The sequence below is a fragment of the Pecten maximus genome, chromosome 4, assembly GCF_902652985.1.
Source record: "Pecten maximus chromosome 4, xPecMax1.1, whole genome shotgun sequence".
Taxonomy (NCBI): Eukaryota; Metazoa; Mollusca; class Bivalvia; order Pectinida; family Pectinidae; genus Pecten; species Pecten maximus.
Window position 1 is genome coordinate 46,103,187 of NC_047018.1, and position 27,921 is coordinate 46,131,107.

A 27,921-nucleotide genomic window follows, 5' to 3' on the forward strand; every position below is an offset into this window, starting at 1 on the left:
CAAAAATATATGTAATAGATGTTAAAAGTTCTCATGCATATATATGAATAATCCATTTTCAATTGTTTAAATCACTTTAAATCTAATAAATTTAACAATTTTTAGACTTACTGTCATGATAAGCTAATTTTAGTAGAACGTATCAAACCAGTTTGTTTCGTTTCATAAAGCAATCCGTATGATATATATTTCGACAACTTGCATCAGAACACATGGACAGAAGCTGATTATTGTAAGAGGTAGTTTGACATTTCTTTCTAAATATAATATAATATTAAATATTCCATTCGTCTATCGTGATTAACTTCAAATGTACATGTATGCAAATTAAAATTTAGCACTGTTTCCGTATAAGCGATAATCGAACCACATAATTCACCGCCAGATATGGGTAAAATCTGTCTGGTTAATGAATTTAGTTCAACAGACATATCGTACGTAATGCATCCATCAACCAACCGTAGTTTTTGTAAGTCTCCCTAATTTTCACTCAAAGCTGTTATATCTGGATACCACAGATCTGAAAGTTCCCCAAATCTTGTATTTCCTAAAAGTAAGGCTCTAAAATAATTAAAATCATTGTACAATTCTACATCCGTGCTTCCACTATGTCCAGAGACAGTAATTGCTCCAATCATGGAGATTTGTATCAAAGGAGTATAGAAGAAAGTGATTAACTGGTACTCGTTTGTGTAAAAGGAGAGGGAAAAAATGCACTGCCAGACCAGGGTTCGAACCCGGGACCTCCAAACTAGCAAGATGCTCTACCAATTGAGCCACCTGGTGACCGGCGTTCATCCCTGTCCAGTTCCACTACAATTCCACTCAAATCTGTAAAAAAAGGAGTAATGAAAAAGACCCTACCTTTGCTGTGACCTTTTGCTCTCAAGGCAAACATCCTACCACTAGGCTAAAGTGAAATTCCCATTAGTCTGAGCTAGTAAACTTATACTCTCTACTTTTACACTATTCCCTCCTTCACAAAGTCTTCGCCCCTGAAGACGATCACAACCCAGATTCTTTAGCTCCAAGGAAGCCTCTCAATCTCCTATAGCTTTTACTAGGGGTGTATTGGTGTTATGTATATGTATTATGTATACGTTTATTCCATATATACAGAACAACAGAAATATGCAGAATTTAGTGTACAGACTTTTAACAGATTGGGAATTCCTGCTTCTGAGTCACTTGAAGCAATCTTGATTTTGGGAGATGACATATTATATGAGCCCGTTTCAACTTTATTGCTAAAAACAATGATAATTTAACTATTTCCAGATATTCTGTGAGTGACGATACTCATCGTTTTGAACGCCTTTCCCTAGCGAAGTTGTTAATTACGAGAGTAATGAAAGTAAAAAAGAATTACCTTCAATCTGATGATTTTTCTTTTTCAGTTTTGTGACTTTTAGAATCAACACATATACAGACAGTCAAAATGGTGTTGACTTGTCGTTTTTATGCTAACAAGTACCCTGAGATGGAGGATGTTGTAATGGTCAATGTCCAATCCATCGCAGAAATGGGAGCTTATGTACATCTACTGGAATATAACAACATTGAGGGCATGATTTTGCTCAGTGAACTGTCCAGAAGACGTATCCGGTCCATCAACAAACTTATACGTGTCGGGCGAAGTGAATGTGTTGTTGTGATCAGAGTGGATAAAGACAAAGGTATACAGCTTACTAATTCTCTAAATCTCACAAATATACTCATCAGATCCTGTCCACAGTTTTAGATATATAAACAACCTGTGCATGGTCTCTGTCCACAGTTTTAGACATGTAAACAACCTGTGGTCTCTGTCCACAGTTTTAGATGTGTAAAAAACCTGTGATCTCTGTCCACAGTTTTAGATGTATAAACAACCTGTGGTCACTATCTACAGTTTTAGATGTGTAAACAACCTGTGATCTCTGTCCACAGTTTTAGATGTGTAAACAACCTGTGGTCACTATCCACAGTTTTAGACATGTAAACAACCTGTGATCTCTGTCCACAGTTTTAGATGTGTAAACAACCTGTGATCTCTGTCCACAGTTTTAGATGTGTAAACAACCTGTGGTCACTATCTACAGTTTTAGATATATAAACAACCTGTGGTCTCTGTCCACAGTTTTAGATATATAAACAACTTGTGGTCTCTGTCCACAGTTTTAGACATGTAAACAACCTGTGGTCACTATCTACAGTTTTAGATATACATGTATAAACAACCTGTGGTCTCTGTCCACAGTTTTAGATATATAAACAACTTATGGTCACTATCCACAGTTTTAGACGTGTAAACAACCTGTGATCTAGCTCTGTCCACAGTTTTAGACATGTAAACAACCTGTGGTCTCTGTCCACAGTTTTAGATATATAAACAACCTGTGGTCTCTGTCCACAGTTTTAGATATGTAAACAACCTGTGGTCACTATCCACAGTTTTAGATGTGTAAACAACCTGTGGTCTCTGTCCACAGTTTTAGATATGTAAACAACCTGTGATCTCTGTCCACAGTTTTAGATATGTAAACAACCTGTGGTCACTATCCACAGTTTTAGATGTGTAAACAACCTGTGATCTCTGTCCACAGTTTTAGACATGTAAACAACCTGTGGTCTCTGTCCACAGTTTTAGATGTGTAAACAACCTGTGGTCTCTGTCCACAGTTTTAGACATGTAAACAACCTTTGGTCTCTGTCCACAGTTTTAGATGTGTAAACAACCTTTGGTCTCTGTCCACAGTTTTAGATATATAAACAACTTGTGATCTCTGTCCACAGTTTTAGATGTGTAAACAACCTGTGGTCATTATCCACAGTTTTAGATATATAAACAACTTGTGGGGTCTGTCCACAGTTTTAGATATATAAACAACCTTTGATCTCTGCCCACAGTTTTAAATGTGTAAACAACCTTTGACCTCTATTCACAGTTACAAATAGCATTATCATCTCTGTCCTCAGGTTATATTGATTTGTCCAAGAGAAGAGTTTCTCAAGAAGAAGTTGCTAAATGTGAAGAAAAATTTGCAAAGGCAAAGGCAGTAAGTAAAATGTCTGGTTATGTGTATATCTATATGTTGTATATCTCATTTTAAATATTCTACATTAATTTTTCAACTCATATACTTTGATTAGGCCTTTTTTCCCACACGGTTTAAAACATTGCTATTTGAATTAATTAATTGTTGTGCTAATTTTGATGTAGTTTAGAGTAAACCTAGCATTCACAAATCTTAATGTGGAGAATTTTGGAATCTTCATTAATCACTTATCATACATGCTTTGCAGGTAAACAGCATTCTTCGACATGTGGGTGAGTTACTAGAGTACGGAACTGAAGAACAGTTAGAGGAGCTATACAAAAAAACAGCCTGGTACTTTGATGACAAATACAAAAAGCCAGGATCATCATATGAGGCATTCAAACATGCTGTAACGTGAGTTAAATAAAATCTGGGTGATTAAAACGAAGTGTTGTAAAAATTGACAATACAGCGACAGACATCAGGCCGTTGATAATATCAGCAGCTTAAAAGGTAGTCAGGTCGCTGATCAGCTTTGATGTATTGATTTGTCAGTTGTCCACAACAGAAGGTGTACCGGTATTAGTTTTTCAGTCAGATGTCTGAGCAATATCTTGATTGACAATTACGTAGGCGGAGCTTAGGCTACAGCTAGTCCTGTGACAACCATGGGAAGACATGTATTTCTATATTTGACTTCATCTTTGAATGATCATGAATGTGATGCGTTGTACAGACAAAAAGAAGCAAATGACTAGAATTTGCTAGGTATTACATATATGCATTTCTCGCAAATTTTATCATATAAGACCACACATCGTTGTGGTCTGGACTTTCAGATCCCCGGTCGCTGGCATATTCGCTGTTGAAAAACATGTTACTGTAGACTTACTGGACTAGTGCAGAAACAGAAAAAGTACTTAAACACTATTGATTTTTAATCCTCATTCCACAAATCGACCAATTCCTCCATTTATGCTAATTATGGGATTAGCTTAGAGTTACTGACTGATTAAAATTATCCAACAAGTGTAGTCCTTAATCAAAATCTATAATTAAAACTAAAATATGATTAAAACCTATCCTGCAGTTATATTTTGTTCAGATGATTCATGTTGATGTGATGAATGAATAATTGTTCTGACCTTTTTTCAGAAATCCAGAAATATTGGACGAGTGTGACATTGACAGTGAAACAAAAGATGTTTTACTGGAGAATATCAGACGGAGATTAACTCCACAGGCGGTCAAGATACGAGCAGGTTTGTATTGTATTTAATTATCTGACCGTGCTATAGATATCGCGTTTTGCCATCGTTAACACTTAGTTATAAAGATTTTATTTTTATTTCCTTCAGTATGGATGAACACATTTAGTCTCTCATCTGGCCTGTCAATCATTTCTTAAATAAAGTTGTTTCCACTGTTTGGGCCAGTGGGGTGAGGTTCAAAAGGAGGAAATTAGCTTTGGATTTTAAATGCTACTCTGCCTATTTGTCTAGAGAGCATTTGTACTAGATTTGGTTTGAATCCTCTAAATTATATTTGGGACAAAAGTGGGATAAAATGCTTGAAAAGTGCATGAAAAGTGCATGAAGAAAATCTGCAAGTACTTGAAAAATACTTTCTGATAGACCTAGAGTGAATCATATAATATATTCACACATGAAAGCTTATTGAACAGGTTAAGATTGTAACATTTTATAAATCAATTGAGATTTTGTCTTTGTTTTAGATTTAGAAGTAGCTTGTACAAACTATGAGGGAGTTGACGCTGTCAAGAGAGCGTTGAAGAAGGGTCTCGAACTGACGACAGAGGCCATGCCTATAAAGGTTATTCTTATCTAAAGATCATTTTATCTTTTAATGTATCAACTTCTGTCGATTAATCTGCTTTGTATACCTAAAAAAATTAAGAAAACGTTTAGGGGTCACCATTTGGGCTCAGGGTATTCTGGTTTTCTCCCACGGAAAACCCCTCGCACACTTCCATTCAATATAAGTTGATACAACTATTTTTGCATTTGTTCTTATATTCAAATAAGTTTACAGAAATTACAGAAAAAAATGTGATATATTCAAATAAGTTTACAGAAATTACAGAAGAAAATGTGATATGTTCAAATAAATTTACAGAAATTACAGAAAAAATGTTACATCTGAATAGAAAATATTTATTTAGTGAAATATTTTTGGGCAACATTATTGGATAACTTGCAATTGTCATCCTTTGTCTGATGCTTATGAGGGAGTAGGGATGATGTTTAGTGTTTAGCTATCAAAGGATTTGTATTCAGGGAGCAGTTCAAGTTTAACATCATATGCAGTCTAAATGATTCGTACAAGTGTCTGATAGCTAACAAAATACAAGTTTGACGTACTATGCTGTAGATGTGCCATGATACCAAATTGATATTTGAATCAAGTTTAATTCTGAAATGGAGATTCAATGGAATGATTTTGAATTTCAGATAAATTTGATTGCCCCACCTTTGTATGTAATGACAACACAGACGTTAGAAAGGTCAGACGGCCTAGCCATGTTAAACAAGGCTTTAGACGCCATCAAAAAGAACATAGAGGAGGCTGGAGGTGTATTTAACGTCCAGAAACAGGTAATTTCTTTAAATGTTTAATTATTCTATACCATGTGTTATGGTTGCATGCTTTGACTTTGCTGATCATGAAAAATATACCCTGGGGCCAGTTTGTTTATGCAGACAGACTGGTTCATCAACTTTTGCGATGTTCAAATCACATTCCGCCAACCTTTTAGGCCTCTATTTACAAAAACAGCCAATGCTTACGATATTACAATGTGTGACAGAGTTGTCGCCCTTCCCTAAGACCTACAAAAATAATGTGTTTTTCAACTAACATGCCAGAAAATAATAGGGTAGATAGGTAGGGAAATGTTTTTGTTTTAAAATAGTTTTTACTAAGGTTATGTAGACAAGGAATCTTGACTTTAATAGTCCTTCCTTGAAAATGATGGAAAAAACTTCCGGGTAGACGCAAAAATATAGGGTATGTAGGGTTAGAGGAAATCACAGATTTTTAATAATATTTTTTTTAGGCCTAATCCATTCTACATGTTACACACACAACATGGCTGGAAGGGCACTTTGCTAGAATAATTTGCCATTCGATAAATTAATGTTGCTACCTTGTACTTTACCACCATTTAACTGTTTCGTTACCCACCAGAACTCTGTAGAAGTATTTTTTTCACCATTTTGTGAAAACAGAATTTTACACATGAATGTTGAAAGGAAACTCCATGAATCAGGTTCACAGATTTTCAGTATAAGCTTTTAAAGTAGTTAGTTTAATTCTGGTTTTCAATATGATTAAAACATGACGTTTATGTCTTTCTTAAGCCTCGTGTGGTGTCGGACATGGACGATCAAGAGTTGGCCAAGAAACTACAGCAGCTGGAGGATGAAAATCGGGAGGTTAGCGGAGATGAGGATAGTGAGGAGGAGGATGAAGGGATGGGTGTAGCCGATGACTTAGAGGAGGAGGGTGGTGAAACAAAAGCAGAGGAAGCTGACGAATGATTAGCAGGAAAAAATGAGTGATGATACTTTATGGCTGAAAATCAGGACAGGATAAATGTTCAGATTAGTAAATCCAGAATCAGTATGGAAGATTACAAACATTACTGAGGCTACGGCAATAGTTCCTCGTTAAAATAATTATGGAGAAGGTTAGCAGGACGAAGATTGCAGGATCAGTTGTGGGAAGGTTTCTTGGTTCGTTATATTGAGATGAGCCAGTGTTTTAAGAAGCTTCTGCCTCTTTAGTGCTAATTACATGAGTCGCCTCTGTCGATGGCAAATGGAGCAGCTGTAACCAGAAGTCTAGATTCATCAGCATGTATTCATAGCTGGTGTCGATGCCTCATATTTGGATTAAAGAACCTCATTGGGATGAAACATAAAACACTTAATTGGTGTTAGTTTAGTTGGTTGTAGTAAAAAATGATTACAATGTACAATGTGAAATCTTCAGATTTAAACTAAACATTTTTACATCTTCAAAAAATGATGTATTAAACATTTGATAGATAGCAGCAATGTTCTTCTTTCTACATAAAAGTGCTGATAGACATTTTTCTGGATGAATGGGTCAGTTTGTCGTTCTTGAAGACTGAATTATGGATGCTACTTTTGTATCTTAAGGTAATCTCGTCATCAACCATTATGGATTAAGTTATTCCACACTGATATCAGTTGTATGTTTTTGTATATGTACATGATATCATAATAAAAATAAAAAGTATGAATTGTTTTGTTGATTGTTTAAACATTGAAGATTTATTGTGGAGTACAGGGTGCTGTTAAAAAAATCTATTGGTCAAATTTTTGTAATTTCAACAAAAGTTTGATGCAAATAATATCCTGGTAAATTGAATTCTTTATTTTCAAAATTTCTATTTTTGGCAATTTTGTCTTTTCCTTGAAAATTGGACAAACGAGACTGTTTTTGAAATAGCCTTTCAGTATGTGATACGATAAGATAAACACAGACACAGGTAGGTCAGCTAGACTAAGGTAGTTTGGTTTGGTTTGGTTACTACAAATTTACGTAATATTACATGTAACTGTTATAGTCAATCGATACATCCACTTCCATTTTATTCTGATTCCTAACCCATTCAATGTACTAGGTATAAGTACTGAACTTATTGTGATGATGCCAGATTAACACAAGAATAACAAGAAATACATGTATCTTTAAAAAAGATAAACGGCATAGTTTTAATGCTGATGGTTATAATGTAATACTGCTGGTGAAATAAATCAACGAACTAATGCGTTTCAGCACGGATAACAAAATTAGATCAGTTTGAATCATTTTTGGTGATAATAAAACTGCATTTGAATCAGGAATATAATTTTATTAATGTGTCATTTGAAAGGATACATCCACTTATTTAGCTTTTTCGTTTTTAACTGCATATCTGCATTTTGCATTGACCACTTCATCTTGACCAGTAACGCCACCTGTCGCGTCATATCCGGGGCCAAAACAAAATTAGACGGCTATGCCGAAAAATCATGCAAAACCTGTAAGCTCCCTTTACACATTGGTCAAATTTTTGCAGTTTTAGTAAAGGCATGGTTCAAAAACGATATTATTGGTAATTTAAGACCAGGCGATACCAGAGACCTATATTTTAGTATATCAGTCTCTGGCGATACATACTTATATTGGTATAAAAAAGGATCTTGGTTACTTCAGATTTACTTTACAAAATACTATATGTAGCTTCGTGTTGAGCTCGATCGACTTTATTCTAATTGCTATTCACTGTATTAAGTATGAGCACTGTTCTTTTATGACCTTATTGTGTTGATACCAGTTAAATAAGTTAAAATACCAAAAAGCATACTATATATTGTTAAAGCAATACATGTCCCCCTTTTAGCACCCATCCCCTCGCAATTACACTGTAATGGGTGAATTGGGAAAATGAAGTAAACAATTAGCTTGCAACTGGTTTTCATGCAATAAATAATACAAGAAATTGTAATGCTAGTATTTTGACTAATGAATTGTGGGAGTTCGATCAAAATCCTTTCCTGGAATGAAACCTAAAATTGCTCTTAAGAATTTTCTACACAGATATTAATGGTAACCTTGACCTTGAACGACAAGGATTTTCTACAAGTAACCTTGACCCAACAATCGTGAAACCGGAACTTGGCTGGGATGTTATGGTAATTTGAAACTGTTTGATCAAAATCCATCGAGGAACGCTAGAGCGCTGACAATCTTTGATGTTACTTACTTACACAGACGGACAGAGAGGAACACTATAGGCCCATTGACGAGTTCTACAAAGACGGAAAAGATGTATGACGAGGTTTAGTTCAGTTTCGTCTCAATCTAATTAAAATTATACTTGTAATTTCCGCTCCTCTGCAATACTCTTCTATACACTTCAATGTATTGCAGTGTATCGTAGAGGAGTGGAAATTGCAAGTCTAATTTTAATTAGAGTTTCGTCTCTTGTAACTCAATTCTTGAAATCATTGAAGATTGTCTGAAACGGTGTAGGAAACGTGCCCTGAAAGGAATCCATAAACAGCATCACGCGCGTGGACGAACATGATGGCATCTGTAAACGTATTCTTGAGGACGGACTAGATGTATTAACAAAAGTAGAATTCGTACTGAATGACATAAGATAGGATGAAAACATTAAAACAAAATGAGAGACAACATGGTCGCGTCAACAACGTGACCAAGAAAGGGTTAGCGTAGACTAGAACACGAAACGTAAAATATTCTCTTTATTATCACATGATACAATGAAATGTCTATATTTGCTTTCAGATATTTTTTAATTATTGTTGGCGATTTTCTACGATTTGTTCATATTTTCCAAATTGTTTTATCATTCCGTAATCGAGAGCAGATTGCGTCTTTGAACGATATATGATAAGTGTACATTATAAAAAAAAAATAACGAAATTTCTTTTTTTTATATTGTTTAACCATGTTACCAGCGGAAAAGGATGTAATAAATGTACAATAACTAGGAATGAAAAGCAGGCGAGAAACACAAATTAATGTCGATTTGTCCAATGAACTCTCGTTATTGAAGTATCTATTGATAGCAATGTCCGTCACTAGCACGTGACGACACAATACGCTGTTTTACATCAGATATGTTTATTTATAGAATACCTGTCCTATATATACCAGGTAAATGTCTAGAGTTCCTACATTACACTGTAAAAACCAATACGACAAAATAACACCAATCTGACCGGATTATGAAGCTGCTTTTGGACTATTGTACAGCTGTGTCTGGGACAAAGAGATCCCCTAAACTTACAGGTAATTTTGACGTTTAAACTTATCTATCTGAGAAAATGTCATAAAAACACACACAGATTTGTGCATTTTCGTCGAGTGTTGATATCCAGATCGGTTTTTGGGGGAAATTTAGACTCGCTTTCACGTAGATTGTCGCTAATTTATTCATTAAAGGACAAGTCTGATATTTCAAATATGATTTCTGATGCAACTTTTTGTTCTTATGAAATCATTATTATCAATGATGTAGCTTGTTGATCTGAGAATGCTGTCTTTATATCAGAAAATAGAGATACTATTTCGTTGAACACTGACATGACACCTATTAAGGTCTTTTCCACTACTATAAAATCATTTAATTTTGTGATGGTTTTATTTTCGTTAATTTCGTGTTAAATTCACTATTAATCTAAAATATATGGTTTTACAGGAATGATTTTTGTGATTTTTCTTGGAAAATAACTTTTAGGATAACGCCCACTCTTATCTTTAATAAGTAACCAACCTGATACACGAATGCACCACACGCATTCATGTCGCACGCACGGGAGGCCGTCCTTAAATGACCTTAGCTGTTAATAGGACGTTAAACAAAATAAACCAAACCAAACACGAATGCTAGTTCAGATAATCACGTGTCCTTACCCTTTGTTAGGACATTGAACCACAAACACTCTATCAGTTAACCCCCACCACCACCTACCCCCAACCCCACTCAAATCCCTCTTCTCCGAAAGACAGATAGCTGTAAAGTCTCCTAAAAAATCTACAACATAAACTCACTCCTCTCCGAAAGACAGTTAGCTGTCAAGTGTCTTAAAACATTATACAACAGAAATTCCTTCTTCTCGGAAGACAGTTAGCTGTAAAGTCTCCTAAAAAATCTACAACAGACTTTCCCCCTTCCTCGAAAGACTTGGCTGAAAAGTCTCCTAAAATATTTTACAACATAAATTCCCCCCTTCCCCAAGAGACTGTTGGCTGAAAAGACTCCTAAAACATTTTACAACTCAAACCCCCCCTTCCCTGAAACACGTTTGGCTGTAAAGTCTCATAAAAAAATCTACAACATAAATTCCTTCTTCTCCGAAAGACAATTAACTCTACAGTTTCCTTTGGAATTGTTTTATAGACTGACAAATCCTTTCCCTTTTATAATAAGTAAATGTTCCATTAACAATTTTATTTTGAGTGTTCACAGAAGTTACTCGTATGGTTTTGATAGGTAGCAATATTATAATTCAAGTATCTTCTTAAGCAGTCATTAAAAAAAAATACATTTATAGGGTGTAAATCACAAACATCTTATCTGTAGCGTAAATGGCATGTCTGTAATTACAAAACAGCAGCGCGGGGTGATATTGTGTCGAACAATAGGGGGAAGTTTTATTTTAGGTTTTGAAGTTTTGCGGAAACATAGCTGATGAAATTCAGTTCACAATAGTGAAATGTGCTGGCAGTTATAATATCTTATACTCAACATTATGACGTACCAGTCGGATAGTTTGATATATCCACATATTGATCACCAGTATGGTTATTATTTTATTACATCAGGTTTCGTTCTGTCACAAGGCTTTGTGTGAATAGCTATTATAATATAATGATCTACCCGGAAAACAAGTTATCTCTAACTGTGACGTATTGCATCAGATTTACGTAAAGTAGCCATTTTTGTTAGGTGTGACTATGAGATAGTGGACATACAAGTCTATTTATATGTAGTTTGACTATGTTTTTCATACATATTACACTTTCTTGAATAAGTTGATTTCGGATGTTTTTGCATCATTTCATATAGGAAGCAAATAATTAATTTTTCTTTGTTTTCATGTTAAATACTCAAATGCGATTGGTCGAAAAATTCTTTTCATTCTTCTATAATTAATTTTTCTTTGTTTTCATGGTAAATACTCAAATGTCATCGGTCGAAAAATTCTTTTCATTCTTCTATGAAAGAAATTCCGAGAATGGCGCGAAAAATGTGACGTCACAATACGACAATTGACGTTGCGTATTGATTTGAGAAAAAGAATCCCATTTAAAACCAGTAAAATTGTACATAAAACATGTTTTAAATTAGAAAATCATTTTCAAAAATTAATTATAAGCGTTGATGTCAATTATTTTTTAGTTTCATCGGGGTATGATACACATTTTGTTTGCAAACTTCTGTAAGAATCCGCTACGCGGATTCATACAGTTTGCAAACAAAATTTGTTTCATACCCCGATGAAACTAAAAAAAATTGACATCAGTGCTTAAATGTTTCTTTTGGAATTATTAACAACATTATTGAGGTATAATTTAATATCATAAACTATCGCATTGGTGATTTTGTTTTTCTTATAATCTAAAAATAAAAATAGAATAAATAAATTTTGACATCAGGCGCATTGGAAGTATCTTAAAAAAGACTAGTCTATGATCCAATAGGAATTAATTCATTTTGCCCTTGTCGAATTATGATCTTTAGAATGTGTCATTTTGTTATGTTATATTCCTGACTATACTTCAACAATTATTGGCATTTTAAAATTTCTTGTCGTCTGGAATTCTAAATTTGGTCCCTAGCAACACTGACAAGTCTTGAATGACGACATAACTGTGTGATGCATTTTCATATATGTTAAATTCATAGTCCATGATGCTATTGACATTGGTATATTTTATGTATAATCTTTTGCCATATAATTAAGAAGTTTAAGTGAATTTAGCGACGTTAATCTTCATTATTTTCCCGTCTAATCCGCCATTATTTCGAGGCAAAATTGTTCAACAGCTACTTAATACAATTTTACTCCATTTTTTTTTGTAGCTGGGAAAAGAAATGATTGGTGGGGCGAAAAGACTATAATAGTCTTTATTTATCCGAGAAGTAAGAAAATGCAAAAACTGTTTATCCTTATTTGTAACCGAATTAGGCATACGTCGGTTTGTTTGATCAAGCCTTTTAAAATTGTCTAATTGATAAGCTCCGCTTGTTTTCTTTAGGATATTTAAATTATCATCAAGAATTGTCTACATTGGGAGACAAGAAAAGCTATCTATGGGGCTACACTGCAGATTTTACGAGGATCGATTCCCGGAGCAGAACGATATCGTGAAGGTATGCGTTCACTCCGTGGGAGAGGTTGTTGTGGACGTCCAGCTCCTTGAATACGACAATATCGAGGGTATGATCCTATTGAGTGAGCTCACACGTCGACGGATCCGCTCTGTCAACAAACTGGTTCGGGTTGGCCGACCGGAGTATGCCCTCGTCATGAGAGTCGACCAGGAAAAGGGTATGTCTGTATCGACGGTCTGTTTCGTCTTCCCACTTTTGGAAACCCAATCATATCGGTAATCTATCCAGTAAAAAGAAAAATAATTAGAAATCTTCCGGTTTAATACAGGAAATAAAACAAAGATGTCATAGAATGGAATAACGGTGCAATTGAAAGATATGAAACCACACTGTCGTCCGTTAAATTTCAAGTTGATTCAAGAGTACCTCTCTCAAAATCAATAACTTCCTGGGCCCATCAATATCGTGTATGTCCCAATGAGCTGCAGTGGTTGCATGGGTTCGTTTATGTATTGAATTGACTAGGGTATTGACCCTCCTCATCCCGCGCCAACGTCAACTGAGCAACGTTGATTTGGGCTTCTGTCGACATCTTACCTTCTGTCCAAGTCTTACCTTCTGTCCAAGTCTTACCTTCTGTCCACGTCTTACCTTCTGTCCAAGTCTTACTTTCTGTCCAAGTCTTACCTTCTGTCCAACTCTTACCTTCTGTCCAACTCTTACCTTCTGTCCAAGTCTTGCCTTCTGTCCAACTCTTACCTTCTGTCCAAGTCTTACCTTCTGTCCAACTCTTACCTTCTGTCCAAGTCTTACCTTCTGTCCAACTCTTACCTTCTGTCCAACTCTTACCTTCTGTCCAAGTCTTGCCTTCTGTCCAACTCTTACCTTCTGTCCAAGTCTTACCTTCTGTCCAACTCTTACCTTCTGTCCAAGTCTTGCCTTCTGTCCAACTCTTACCTTCTGTCCAAGTCTTACCTTCTGTCCAACTCTTACCTTCTGTCCAAGTCTTGCCTTCTGTCCAACTCTTACCTTCTGTCCAAGTCTTGCCTTCTGTCCAACTCTTACCTTCTGTCCAACTCCTTGTCACATGTGTTCTATTATATCAACCTGAAATGTCATGTCGTAACGAAGAATCAGATGGATAGGAAGGCACGACAGCTGGGAAAGGAATGTATGAATTTGTGGAAATGACGTGAAAGTTATAATACTATTGGGGATATTTCAAACCATGCAAGCAGATATTGTACCTCGTTTTTCTGTTATCATTGATCTAGACTACAATAGTTTCCATTGTTTTGTATAATTGTCTTTTTTCATTTTCTTTTTGTCCTTTTGTTAATGCCTTTTTTGTAATTCCTCGTTCATTCTTGTTTGACCATTTTAATTCATTTGTGGCGCTGCAGTATCTACCTCTCAATTTGAAAATATGTTGTGTGTCATTGGGTAATCATGTGATTTAAGTTTTCAGACTGTATTAAAAGGTACACATGTCTTATCTAATCGCTCGTTTTTATTGCTAGTACATCACTATATGGCTGATTAATAATTTTTGTGTTCAATCTTTTCAGGCTACATAGACCTATCGAAAAGGCGAGTGTTGAAGGAGGATGCAGACACATGTGAAGAGAAATACTCCAGAGCCAAAACTGTGAGTCTCAATTAACAAAAAATAAATAAATAAATAAATAAATAAATAAAAATAAAAATAAAGTAAAAAAAATAATAAATCAAATAAAAAACCCTGAACGTATGAGCATTAAATGGCTTTTAGGTTCATTTGTTTTCTTGCATAAAATTCCATGTGCTATTTATAGAGTCATCTAAGGTTCATCTTTATAGGAAAATGTTGTTGAATTTTACAAACTAATATCCAGCTTTTTCTGTAGAGTAACTTTGTGGTAAGATTCAGCAGCGAACAAACGATAAAACACAACAAGAGCATGTCTTTGACCAGATTTGACTTTTATATACGTATACACTTATTCTATTTTGACCTCGAAATGTAAAAGGTGTTCATTATTGATATCACACAAATATAACATAAAGAGAAACAATTCGTGTTGAAGTGTATTCACTAAAAAAATAAGACCAGATGGTACAGAAGAGAAAGCGTCTCCTGCTTTATCAAGGTCATCCGCCATGCCAGTCCAAGTCAAGTTAATGTCACATAAATCGCACAGTCTAGCAAGGTCCTACTGACTCTTTTCTAAATGAAATAAAACATGGAAAAATATAGGAATAAAAGTTTGAAGGCAGGCCCATTATCGCAATTGAATATTCCAGGTCAACAGCATTTTGTGTCACGTCGCGTCTGTCCTTGGGTACGACACAGACCAACAGCTAGAGAATCTCTATTCTCGTACAGCGTGGTATTTTGACAGAAAATACAAGAAACAGGGAGCATCGTATGATGCATTTAGGTGTTCAGTGGGGTAAGTAGACAGACGACCCATTTAAGGACAAATAATGAGGTTGAAGCATATCTATGTATGAAAGTAACCAACGCGACAGAAATATACCAGAAATATAACATGTGATACATGGTATAAATGCGTAGACAAATTAGGACCAAGTGATATTCATGCCATGGTACACATACATCAATATACTATTTTGCTTTTTCCTTCTATAGCAACCCTGATTTGTTGGACGAGTGTGGCATCGACACCAACACAAAGGACACATTGCTGACCAATATCAAACAGAAACTGTCACCTAAACTAGTCAAAGTCAGAGCAGGTAGATATTACTGACCAATATCGAATAGAAACCCAAATTATTATTGAAAAATGTGTTAATACCGCATAATTGCTTTGGTGACAAATCAACATTTATTACCTTAACTTTTTAACGTTTTATTATTTTCTTGTAAAGCCAAGACTTATTAGCATTATTGAAAAAAAACATTAAAATACACTACCGGTAAATCAAGAGAGAATGCTGAATATTACAAAATATTTGTTTGGTAGTTATTTATAAATGATTTTTATAATTGCCGTTGTGCTACAGATATTGAGGTAGCGTGTGTACAATACGAAGGGGTTGATGCTGTAAAGCGGGCGTTGAAGAAGGGACTGGCGCTGACAACGGATGCCCTGCCTATAAAGGTAACTTGAATACAGAACTATGTCATAAGTTAAAGTCCCGAATGGCGCTTAATGCTAATGTCTGTAACATGATACGACATCGTACCTGATGATATTACCAGTGTGTAACATTATGATATCGTACCTGCTGATATTACCTGTGTAACATTATGATATCGTACCTGCTGATATTACCTGTGTAACATTATGATATCGTACCAGATGATATAACCTGTGTGTAACATTATGATATCGTACCTGATATTATTACCTGTGTATAACATTATGATATCGTACCTGCTGATATTACCTGTGTAACATTATGATATCGTACCTGATGTTATTACCTGTATAACATTATGATATCGTACGTTATGATATTACCTGTGTAACATTATGATATCGTACCTGATGGTATTACCTGTGTAACATTATGTTATCGTACCTGATGATATTACCTGTGTAACATTATGATACCGTACCTGATTATATTACCTATGTAACATTATGATATCGTACCTGATGATATAACCTGTGTAACATTATGATATCGTACCTGATATTATTACCTGTGTGTAACATTATGATATCGTACCTGATGATATTACCTATGTAACATTATGATATCGTACCTGATGTTATTACCTATGTAACATTATGATATCGTACCTGATGTTATTACCTATGTAACATTATGATATCGGACCTGATTATATTACCTATGTAACATTATGATATCGTACCTGATGTTATTACCTATGTAACATTATGATATCGTACCTGATGATATTACCTATGTAACATTATGATATCGTACCTGATGTTATTACCTATGTAACATTATGATATCGTACCTGATGTTATTACCTATGTAACATTATGATATCGTACCTGATATTATTACCTATGTAACATTATGATATCGGACCTGATTATATTACCTGTGTAACATTATGATATCGTACCTGATGTTATTACCTGTGTAACATTATGATATCGTACCTGATGTTATTACCTATGGAACATTATGATATCGTACCTGATGTTATTACTGTCATTCTGTGAGCGTTTGACAACTTCTTTATTTACCAGATAAATCTGATAGCCCCACCACTCTTTGTCGTGTCCACTACCACACTGGACTGGCAGGCCGGGATATCGAGACTGAACACTGTCCTGGAGACGGTAAAATCCAGCATTTTAGAGGAAGGAGGACTGTATCACACACGTCGAGATGTAAGTAATGGACGTAGTCAATGCCAACAGAGCGAACAATGTGGATTTATCACACCAATCGGGTGGTGTTTGGCTCCTCATATCTCACTGTCTTGACGTAATATTGTAGTGGCTGGATTATATAGTTTGTATCTTGTATGGACTTCGAAAATGTTCACATTTTGCAATCTAATAGTATAATTTGACCATTCTCAAAAAGTTATATTATTTAAGGATTAACATCAATTATTTTTTCTGTTATACAGTCATAACAGAAAAAACTGGAGTGTACTCTAAATAAACCGCGAAGCGGTTTATGAAGAGAGTACACTCCAGGTTTTTTTTATGTTATGACTGTATAACAGAAAAAATAATCAATGTTAATTCTTTTAATTTAATTTCGTCTTATACACACCAAGATATTTCACTTTCTTTGGCGAACTCTTTTCTGTGATAAATTATTACGCAACGTCATCAGCCAATCAAAATGACGTTACATTTTGTAACGTCAAAAATTTTGTTATGGAGGTAATAAAAAAATAAAATTATTTCAGCCAATGAAAATGCGTGTTTCATACAAAATTAAATTATATATTTATATATCGCGAGGAAGTGGTTTAAATGACATTGATTAGATCAATGTGTGAACTGATATTATATACTTTATATTTTATGAACCTTATCAGTTGTGGTAGGAAATGAATATTGATTATGTGTTTTCTCCCTCAGCCACACGTCATTAACGACACGGATGAGCTGTACTTGACACGACGATTACAGGAGATGGAAATGGAGAACAAAGATAATAGTGATGATGAAAACAGCGATGACAATAGTAACGACACCGGCGATGACATAGATTCGTGTAGTGATGATGATAAATATTAGAATAAATAATGTGTGGTTGATCAGTTTCGATGACAGAACTGATGTTACATTTTGTAGATGAAAACTGTAGTTTACGCGGTATTATCAACGCGACTAAATCATTTTGTTAATTCGTATCCATTGAACAATACAAATGATTTTATAATCCAATGCAAAGATATCAGTGTAATTACAAAATATGAGGATAGCATAATTCACAAGCAAAATTGTGATTATTTACACCAAGTGATATTTTGCTGAAAGGTGCTTAAAATCTTGTATGCCTTTGTGCCTTTGAGATTGCCGACGGAAGACACTGCAGGTCTCGCACAACTAAATAGTTTACTGTATGTTATTACTGGTGGTACCATCCACTCAATCGCCCACCTAACGTTCAAACGATGTGAAATTTACATCAAATTAAGGTTTCAAGTTTTGGCTACTTACATTATGTTATTGTATAGGTTTAATTGCAAATACGAGCAAACGGGTACTCGAAAGACATTTACAGAGGACGGGGGACCCAAACCCAAACCCAACACCCGCTTTTTCGGCCCCGGATATGACGCGACAGGTGGCGTTACTGGTCAAGATGAAGTATGTGATTGGTCAATGTAGCGGTAAATGCAAAATGCAGATATGCAGTTAAAAACAAAACAAATTTAAGATTGAATGTAAGCTGAATAAGTGGATGTATTTTTTTAAATGACACATTAATAAAATTATATTCCTCGGAAACTCGCTACCACATGCTCACCACTAAACTCACCACCTATCACCACACTCGTTGCCATATATTCTCATTTATAAATTATATCGTTAATACCTTGGCATAAGGCAAAACACGGAACTGAAAGTCATTGTTTCTAAAAGTATATCAGGACTAGTTTCAATGTAACACGTTTTCTGACGGAGCTTTACCAGTAAGAACAAAACATAGATTAAGCGGATCCTTTTGTTTGTTATTCCTTCTACAATTAATATGATTTGCACGTTCTCTATCAAACAATGCACAATGTTTTACATAATTATTATAAAGAATTTTAGTACTATCTCGACACATTTTAAGACTATCAAGCTCCGTTGGGGTTTAAAGTGAAATAAAATTATTTTTTATGTTGTCTTGCTTTTCTGTTAATAATAATGGAGACATTCCGATAAGCTACATGCATATGTTTATTGTTTTCATAATCAATTCTGTCACTCAAAAACAAACATAAATTACTTGTAATTGATATAGACTATCTCAATATGGTATTTTAGCTCGTCTCTTCGAAGAAGAGTGAGAGCTTATGTCGTCAGTCCGGCGTCGGCGTTGGTTTTCCAAATGTTACATTTTTGGTGCAAGTGTTGAAAGGCAAAGTAATTTATGGTAATATGGTCCCTGTGGGGGTTAAACTATCCCCTGCCGGAGTTAAACTAAAAGATTTTTTTGGGAAAAAACCAGAATGTTCAAATTTTTGGACTTAGAATATTTCTGCGTTAAGTTTTTGGTGCAAGTGTTGAAAGGTATTAATACATCACTTTATAATTGTACTAGGGTGCTGATAATTGGCAATAGAGTCCCTCTGGGGGTTAAACTATCCCCTGCCAGAGTAAAACCGAAAGATTTTTTTGGGAAAAAACCAGAATTTTCAAATTTTTGGACTTAGAATATTTCTGCGTTAAGTTTTTGGTGCAAGTGTTGAAAGGTATTAATACATCACTTTATAATTGTACTAGGGTGCTGATAATTGGCAATAGAGTCCCTATGGAGTAAGACAATCCCTTCTTGGAGTAAAACTTAAAAAAAAAAAAAAAAAAAAATTCTTTTTAAATCTGTATTTTTTTTGTTTTTGCTTTTAAATCTTTGGACTTTGTGTTAAGTTTATGTTGTGAGTGTTGAAAGCCATAGTAATACATGGTATTAGGTTCCCTGTGGGGGTTAAACTATCCCTTGCCGGAGTTAAACTGAAAGATTTTTTGGGGGAATAAACACATTTTAAAACATTTTGTGCAAATGTTGAAAGCTATTAACACGTCACTTTATGATGTACTAGGGTGCTGATATTAGGTTAAAGAGTCCCTATGGAATTACACTATCCCTTCTTGGGGTGAAACTGAAAATAAAACAATGTCGAAATGCTCACAATAGACAATTTATGCTGGTCCACATTTTTCAAGGGAGACAACTCTCATTTAGGATAATATTTTGTCAAAAAATTGAAGAAATATGTCCAAAAGCAATTACATTTGTATTTAATATATTCATTTAACAACAGCATAGCTTGTCTCCTGAATGTTTGTCAATAAATAATTTATATATATATAAAATGGTATGGTTTTGAAAATTGCATGAATTCACAAAACATAATCTGATCAAGTAAACAATATAAATATTATTAATGCAATTTGCGAAACCATTCCAATTAATATATTTTAAGTATTTATTGACAAACATTTGCGAGACGAGCTATGCTGTTCTCCAACAGCTCTTGTATTACAATACCATAACTCGATGAAAATATCATAGTAATTAAGATAATGAATTTGAAATAATTGGTATGAATAAAACAAAATAGAGAATGTTAGCTAATATGGATATTAAGATAGTTAACCTATGCTTACATTTATAAATATATGAATATCCATTGTACGAATATTCTGACATCAGGTTGTAATAGAGAAATATTTAGGATTTCTACAAAATACACGATATATTTTCTTTAATAAAAATACCTTTTACAAAGTTATGACAACAGGTTGCTTATCTTTTTGGTAAAGCGGATGTTATGCAATGACCTCCATTATAGTAACAATGCAAAAATATTAATAATAAAATTAAAGCTAAGCTATAATTATCTGCAATCTAGTTTACATTGTGCATGTTATGAATTAGAAGGAAAGTCACTCCATTATATAGTTCCTTTGACGATTTCAGATACCTACAAATGCGACAACAATACAGAAATATTTCATGAATCTCACATTAATCTCTTTATGTACCATCAGTGCCATATTATAGACTTTTTACAGTAGATTTGGATCCGGTCCCGGGTTGTTTCCGGATATTGGAATCCCAAGTCATTCCGATTGTATCATCATGTTGTCATTTCATTGTACGTTTGAGTTTTCGCGCTATTAAAATCTGTGACTATACATCGTTACAGCATTTAGTGTTTTAAGCCAAGATGTACACATATAGATATGAAAATAATGCATTAAAATGAAATGATAATTAACCAACCATAAAAATACTATAGACAACTCAATAACGTGGTTAGATATAATGTGTCAAATTAGCCGCTGTCGTATTTTGAAATAAGAAATATTCCAAACAAGCAGATGACAGACTTAGCAATTTGAAAATGTATAAAATATCAGTATAAAGACTATTTTGATGCTGAAATCTGTCGACCACATTAAATTTTAATCGTTGATGTCGATAGTAACGTCTGGTTACATGAGCTAAACACCAAACTGAAAGCTAATTTGTTTCGAATGTTTTGAAAAGAAATAAGACAATATTAACAACACTTGGCAACTTCCATCTTCCATATAGATAAAGAAAATAAAAAATGAAATATTTGAATTCTTTAAAATTGATAGAAACAGCCACGATATAAAAACATCTTACAAAGCAATGTGTGTCCTCTACTGCCTCTCGTAGACGAATACACTGGTAATTTTAGGACAGTGCCTTTTGATGTAAATGATTATCATGTAATGGTACTACATTCTGTATGGTGTAAAGATAGAAATTATAACCTCATATTGTACAGATACTGTGTACCAGATATAAATTGGGAAACAAAATCAATGAAATTGTTTGTTAAGATGGAACGTGTCATTAGTTATATTCACTCTAGAATCCACCATGAAACATAATTATGAGGTTGTGTAATTATGATATGATACAATATTTTTGCTGCATGAAACAAAAATATTAAACCTATACTCGTTAGTACTCTCGGTAAAATGGTGAATATAGCTGTTGACTAAGTTGACTGTTGGCTTGGTTATCAGGAGATCAGTTTTCGTTAATTTACTAATCTGGTTGCCCATACTTTCTCTGATAGATAGGAATATGCACTACAACATTTATCCCATCAACACAACTACAACGACACCCCTTCCCTGCAGGTAGGGCGTAAGAATTGTACCTGCTGCCCCCATTGCATGATCGTAAGAGGCGACTAAATTTGGGATCTTATCTTTTCTCTTCTATCTTACTCAACTGTCTTCTTCCTAATGTCTCCTTTGACAATGCTTCACTTTTGGCCTTTAGCTGAGCGTTCGCCCCTGTGAGGAAGGCGTTTGGCTCTGTCCCCTAGCCGAGACATACCAGAGTCTTTAAAAATGGTAGTTGCTGCTCCTGCTTACCGCTCAGCATATTAGGAGTAGAACGATTGGTTCGCCCGTTGTCAGTATAATGTGACCGGATGGGGTACCCTGCTGGGTGTCTTCCGCAGTATGCTTCTGTGAGGTAGCACTATGAATCGGAAAAAGTTCCGGCCTATCACAAGGAGACATAACACAAACATACCGCAGCCTCTCAAAGCACATACGTACTCACCACAGGCATATATATCGCAAGCACGGGAGGCCGTCCTTAAATGACCTTAGCTGTTGATAGGACGTTAAAAAAATAAAACCAAACCAAACAACGACACTCTCAGTTCATCAGAAATTAAATAACCACACACCATGTATCCTTTACTGGACGCATCCATCGAGTATCGTTACTCGCCCAGATTTGTACTGCTGTGTACCAGTCCATCTGACAAAGTTTCATCGCAGACAATAACCTGCCTATGGTTGCCTGCAACTTGAATTTATCTATCCAACACTGGAGGAGGTCTTTCATTTTTTGATGAAAGCTACTGGACTGACACAGCATATGCTGCTCTATGACTGGAGGTGACAATCCCAGCTCAAGGAACAGGTTGAAGAATGTATCGCCAATGAAAGTGGCTATTTTCTTGATTTCATCACCAGATGGAGGTCTTGCTAACACGTCATGTGGGACTATGTCTGCAAAAATGATCATTTGATATGATTAAAGAAGTTCGAAAAGCAGATCGAAAAATGCATCATACAATAAACATTATACATAAATATATGAGATATTTAACAGTTGCTGATCACACAATCTGCAATAAACATCGTGTAAGCATCGTCCGAACAACATCTGCAAAAAACTGTGCGGTGAAGTAGGATTGAATGATCAATATCACAAAATGATAAGGAAATAAATAATATATTGTATCATGAAATTATACAGTACAAATACAATTTAGATTGTGAGGCCTAAATCTCTGTTCGTATAAAATGGAAAAATCTAGTTTTATTGATCTGCTAACACAACAGATAGATGGTAACATTTCTATATATCTACTTTTGTTATTAACAGCTAGAAAATTAAAAAAAAAAAAAAATGTATTTTGATTATCTCCCTACCTTCACTTATAATTCCCTCCGCAGGTTCTACCGCCTCTAAGATGCGGTCAGTTGCCATGCCAACTTCCGTCATAGCCTGTTTGATGTGATTGAACGTCTGATTCGGGTAGGCGTTTGTCCATTTAAAAAAAACAGCTTGGTGACTAGTGTACTTCCTGCCATCCGCGATGACTCCCGTACCGTGGTATGGATGTCTGGGTAAGGAAGACCTAGTCCACAAAACAACAGTTCACATGATGACGCGTCTACTAGACGTGACAGACGACTTAGCTCCTGTGGGGTCGGCCTTCTGGCAAGTTTCATAGCCTCTTCCTCTGTCATATCTACAACATGGTGATGATTATTATCAAATTAGACTACTTAAACGACTATATATTGTAGACAATTAGAGTGCCTCTTCCCTCAGCCGAGGGCCACGGTGGCCGAGTGGTTAAGGTGTCCCGACACTTTATCACTAGCCCTCACAGTTCGAAACCTACGTGGGGCAGTTGCCGGGTACTGACCGTAGGCCGGTGTTTTTTCTCCGGGTACTCCGGGTTTCCTCCGCCTCCAAAATCTCGAACGTCCTTAAATGACCTTGGCTGTTAATAGGACATTAAACAAAAACAAACATCCCTTATCCGAACCCGCGACCATCCCTTACCTAACCCATCACGGCTCAGAACTTACTCAAGGGAAATATCCTACAGCGCAAACCTAGAAAGGGACTTGATTTCTATGCTTGTCATATTTTATGCTTATCTCTTTGGGGAAGTACACGTAGGATGTCAAAATTCAAGAAATGATGATAAGTTTCAGAAATTGTTATGAATATTATAGAAACATTTCTTTCTCGATCAAATATCTATTTCTATGAATGAAACTAACGCCTGTGAATATTTATATTTTTAGATGAACTATAATGTAATTCTAGCAGATGGTTACCCTGAACATTAACGCGTCGTATACCATATTACATAGACCAATTACTGTATAAAAACCATAGTATACTGTGATAAAGCAAAAGTAATGCTAAAATTGTTCGTTTACGGTTACTAAACATATGACCATACAACTCTACTCGGGCTTGGTTTTGACTAAACGGATACCATCGCGCCCCTTTTCTTTTTACAATTTTCACTTGTTTGGACATCACCGTTGAACAAAATATTCACGTATGCTTCAAAGTCATATACTTACTATCACTGGACAAATTTTCTGACATTTTCTCATCATCAATTCCATCCTTTTCTCCAAACTTTGAGGAATCCTTAAACAATCAAGGTATTGGTAAGTAATAAGCTATCCTGCATTTATAGTGATTCGGCAAAACAACGAACTTCAAATGGAATGTTGGTTGATAAACGGCAACTTGACATTTTCATCATCTGTCGAATGCAAGAATGACCCATGAACCCATGAATGTGTCTGAAGAGGACCGTCTCAAAAGCTAAATTCGTACCTTAAAATCCGCGGTTTATTTTTTAATAAGGATTTCATGGCTCTTTTTCTAGATCTGCTTATTTTCAAGATGATTTTTACTGACAATGTTTGACGTTTCAAAGACCACCATGCTTCAATAGAGCAGGAATAATTCAAAGTACATTTTTTGTCTTTCAAAAAACTTCAATTGTTAGTTTCATAAATGCCGAGTTATACTTATATCGTTACTTGCAGACCTAATCGTAAAACACAATTAATACAACTAAAATGTGCTCACAACCTCATTATTTACCGAATAATTCCGTCCTACTACTTGGTATTTGCTATCTACAAGATGTTATGATTTTAGGTATGTCTTAAAATGATCATAATAAGTCTTTTCAGTATATTTCAAGTATAATTTTCATGTAGGTGTATCTTTCGTTTTTACTGAATATCGATTTCGAAAATGGGATGTTCTACCTCAACCAAGAGTATTTCCATATGATCCGAAAATGATAAGGGACGTTCAGCCAATGTTTTATTTGGTGATATAAAATGATTTTGAGCGTTTCCTGCTTCTTGCTTCATTGAAAATATTAAGGTATCTTCTCAAAATATGAAGATTTATCATAATGTCACAAACGTATGAATACCCATTAGAAAATACGCATATTACCTCTGAGACGTCCCAAACCTGGATGTCCATATTTGACAGACGATGTTTTCCTTGACATTCTCCGCCTTTACAGGGCACGCCCCCTTCCGGGTGGATGATGCCGTACAGCTGTACTGGGATGTCGTATGGACTGAGGTAGAAATTTCAGTGTATTTGATGTGAGTAATGAAAGTGTTGTTGGTTACTCATTGCAATGTTTCCTGAATAATACGGTCGATAGAAAGCCTAATGATTCTTCCAGAATCTACAGGATGCTGAGATTCTGTGGGACTGAACACTGTCACGGCAATGGTTGACCTCTCTGCGTGCATGGACAATATTATTCTGCAAATGTCGTTGACCTCAAAACACCCAAAATCCATATAGAGACAATCCGTAGTCTCTGCCGTCGACTCGCCACCTTCAGCAGCTTCCTCCAAGCTTCGTGCTGACAATGAAGTTGCTCTATACGTCCTAAGGATCTCGGCAAATATTCTGTGGAACAGTTCGTATGGTACATAAATGTCACCAAACACGAAACATAACGTTTTAGAGACAGCAAGATTTCTGTGCTTAAGTGCATTAACCTCATCGGTAATCCCGTCGATATCTTGTAGCTCCGACAGTTTGCTTGGAATGGTATACGTCTCACTGAATTGTGCATTTTCTGTGGCGTTTTCCGACAGCAGTATTTTCACTATCAGTCCAAACTTTTCCATCAGAGCGAGGAGAATGGACTTGAAGGGAGAAAAAGCTTCGTTCTTTTTCATACAGAGAGGACCTTTGATCAACTTCTGAGTCAACTCGCCTTAGGTTTTGTACAAATCTAGGTCTCGGTTGAGTAGGAGGTCTTCGTTAGGGAGAAACTGGTAATCAGTAATTAGGATTCTGAAGAAATCAGCAAGCCACTGGGGGTCAATGATGATGTAGTCAAATTCCCGGAAGTATATCACAGACATTATGCAGTGAAGGTACCTGAACAAATAAAATGTTTTCGACTTATGTTAAATACTCATAATGAATAGACAATATGATAATTTCCATAACGAATGAATCGTTTTATTCGTCCACTCAATAGTAGTTTGATACGACAATGTCGTGGCGTTCATTGTGTCGCCAAGTCTTATAAGAAACAGTTATGATTTTGATCAACTTTACGTTGAATACATTCCGCAATCTGAAAATGTAAGGACACTTATACTCGTTCTGTTATATTGATATTAAGTTTCGTTCTCAACATTCCGTCATGATTTGTAAAATGTAACAGATATTCAGACTTTATTAAGATAAAGGATTATACAAATGATTAATTCCTTTTCCAGGAACATGCAATGATACGTGTCCTGAATGTCATAAACAATGTTTGTACTATCATAGTAAAAAATGACGTTATATTTTAAAAGACCGTGTCATTTAAGCAATGAACAGCGGTTTTAATGTTGTTATAGTCGATATGGCAGCAAGATGTATGGTGGGCAAATGGCATGGGAACCCGCACATGACCCACTGGGTGTTATAGCCTGAGGCACTGGGTGTTATAGGCGTATGGTGGCAACTGCCTCTTAGCATTGTGTCAATGGGGGAAATGCGGAGCAAATGTAAATACAATCTTGCTTAAATGTAAAACAAATAAATACATACAATAAGACGATTTGTCGTAGACATGACACATTGACGTCATTTACCTTGTATTCTCTCTTTAACTCATCAAGAAATGTACCGACGAAAATAATTGGAGGGGATTGTATCATTTGTGTACGGAGATTTGGAGCAGTTATTTCATCTGTGGAACATGGTCCAATAAATCGGATCAATTTCTTTAGTCGATCTGTGTTCAGAAAGTGATGTCAGTGATTCAAAACAGATGTTCTTATTCGGTCGACTTAAATGACATATTCTATTTCACATTATGAACACTATCGCAATAATTAAAAGTGTTATCATTTTCAGGCAAATCGAATAAAAATTTTCCATATGTGGTTCTACGGATAATCCATAAGAAATGTTCTTATGCAAAAAATGTGCAGCGATAGGCAATGGTTGTTTATTTATGTTCATATGTCGTGTAGGTGATTTTTCTCTACATGATGAAATAAATTACATACCATTAAACCCTAACATTTTTCACGTTTATTGTGAAGGTTAGCGTATCGTCAAAGTCACTCCAATTGCCATGGCTAACATGTCCCAAAATTCAAATAATCAATGACACAACGACTGAGTACTTAGATACATTTAAACGTCCATTTTGTCATACCACAGAAAATAGGACAACAGAAAATTGGTGGAATAAAAAAAAGTAAATCCATAGAAGAATTAAAAATATTCCAGATA

At 35.2% G+C, this 27,921-nt stretch overlaps 3 protein-coding genes across 4 annotated transcripts; 2 read left to right on the forward strand and 1 right to left on the reverse strand.

Annotated features, from left to right (window-relative positions):
• The first annotated feature begins 140 nt into the window (after positions 1–140).
• Positions 141–7,304, forward strand: LOC117326254 (eukaryotic translation initiation factor 2 subunit 1-like). 2 transcript variants are annotated; one of them, XM_033882930.1, is made up of 8 exons: positions 141–239; positions 1,398–1,676; positions 2,959–3,038; positions 3,286–3,434; positions 4,176–4,282; positions 4,756–4,853; positions 5,492–5,635; positions 6,401–7,304. In XM_033882930.1, the coding sequence occupies exons 2-8, from the start codon at positions 1,439–1,441 to the stop codon at positions 6,578–6,580; spliced, it is 996 nt and encodes a 331-aa protein (XP_033738821.1). In that variant the 5' UTR covers positions 141–239; positions 1,398–1,438; the 3' UTR covers positions 6,581–7,304. The 2 variants fall into 2 exon arrangements, with proteins under 2 accessions (XP_033738821.1, XP_033738822.1); XM_033882931.1 differs by having other exon boundaries at positions 185–232.
• Positions 7,305–9,774: 2,470 nt separating this feature from the next.
• LOC117326255 (eukaryotic translation initiation factor 2 subunit 1-like) lies at positions 9,775–19,331 on the forward strand. The gene is made up of 8 exons (XM_033882932.1): positions 9,775–9,872; positions 12,846–13,138; positions 14,490–14,569; positions 15,205–15,353; positions 15,554–15,660; positions 15,931–16,028; positions 17,100–17,243; positions 17,952–19,331. The coding sequence occupies exons 2-8, from the start codon at positions 12,901–12,903 to the stop codon at positions 18,108–18,110; spliced, it is 975 nt and encodes a 324-aa protein (XP_033738823.1). The 5' UTR covers positions 9,775–9,872; positions 12,846–12,900; the 3' UTR covers positions 18,111–19,331.
• A 3,427-nt stretch (positions 19,332–22,758) lies between these two features.
• LOC117326578 lies at positions 22,759–23,852 on the reverse strand. The gene is made up of 2 exons (XM_033883337.1): positions 23,529–23,852; positions 22,759–23,102 (listed from the first exon to the last, which is right to left on the reverse strand). The coding sequence occupies exons 1-2, from the start codon at positions 23,599–23,601 to the stop codon at positions 22,759–22,761; spliced, it is 417 nt and encodes a 138-aa protein (XP_033739228.1). The 5' UTR covers positions 23,602–23,852.
• Positions 23,853–27,921: the final 4,069 nt, after the last annotated feature.

Excerpts from the sequence above, each read along its gene's own strand:
- LOC117326254 (XM_033882930.1), top strand. The coding sequence starts at position 1,439 with ATGGTGTTGACTTGTCGTTTTTATGCTAACAAGTACCCTGAGATGGAG. Across the intron at positions 1,677-2,958 it reads CAGAGTGGATAAAGACAAAG|GTTATATTGATTTGTCCAAG; the intron begins GTATACAGCTTA and ends CTCTGTCCTCAG. Across the intron at positions 5,636-6,400 it reads TATTTAACGTCCAGAAACAG|CCTCGTGTGGTGTCGGACAT; the intron begins GTAATTTCTTTA and ends GTCTTTCTTAAG.
- LOC117326255 (XM_033882932.1), top strand. The coding sequence starts at position 12,901 with ATGGGGCTACACTGCAGATTTTACGAGGATCGATTCCCGGAGCAGAAC. Across the intron at positions 15,354-15,553 it reads GCATTTAGGTGTTCAGTGGG|CAACCCTGATTTGTTGGACG; the intron begins GTAAGTAGACAG and ends TTCCTTCTATAG. Across the intron at positions 17,244-17,951 it reads TGTATCACACACGTCGAGAT|CCACACGTCATTAACGACAC; the intron begins GTAAGTAATGGA and ends TTTCTCCCTCAG.
- LOC117326578 (XM_033883337.1), bottom strand. The coding sequence starts at position 23,601 with ATGACGGAAGTTGGCATGGCAACTGACCGCATCTTAGAGGCGGTAGAA. Across the intron at positions 23,103-23,528 it reads GGAGGGAATTATAAGTGAAG|ACATAGTCCCACATGACGTG; the intron begins GTAGGGAGATAA and ends TCATTTTTGCAG.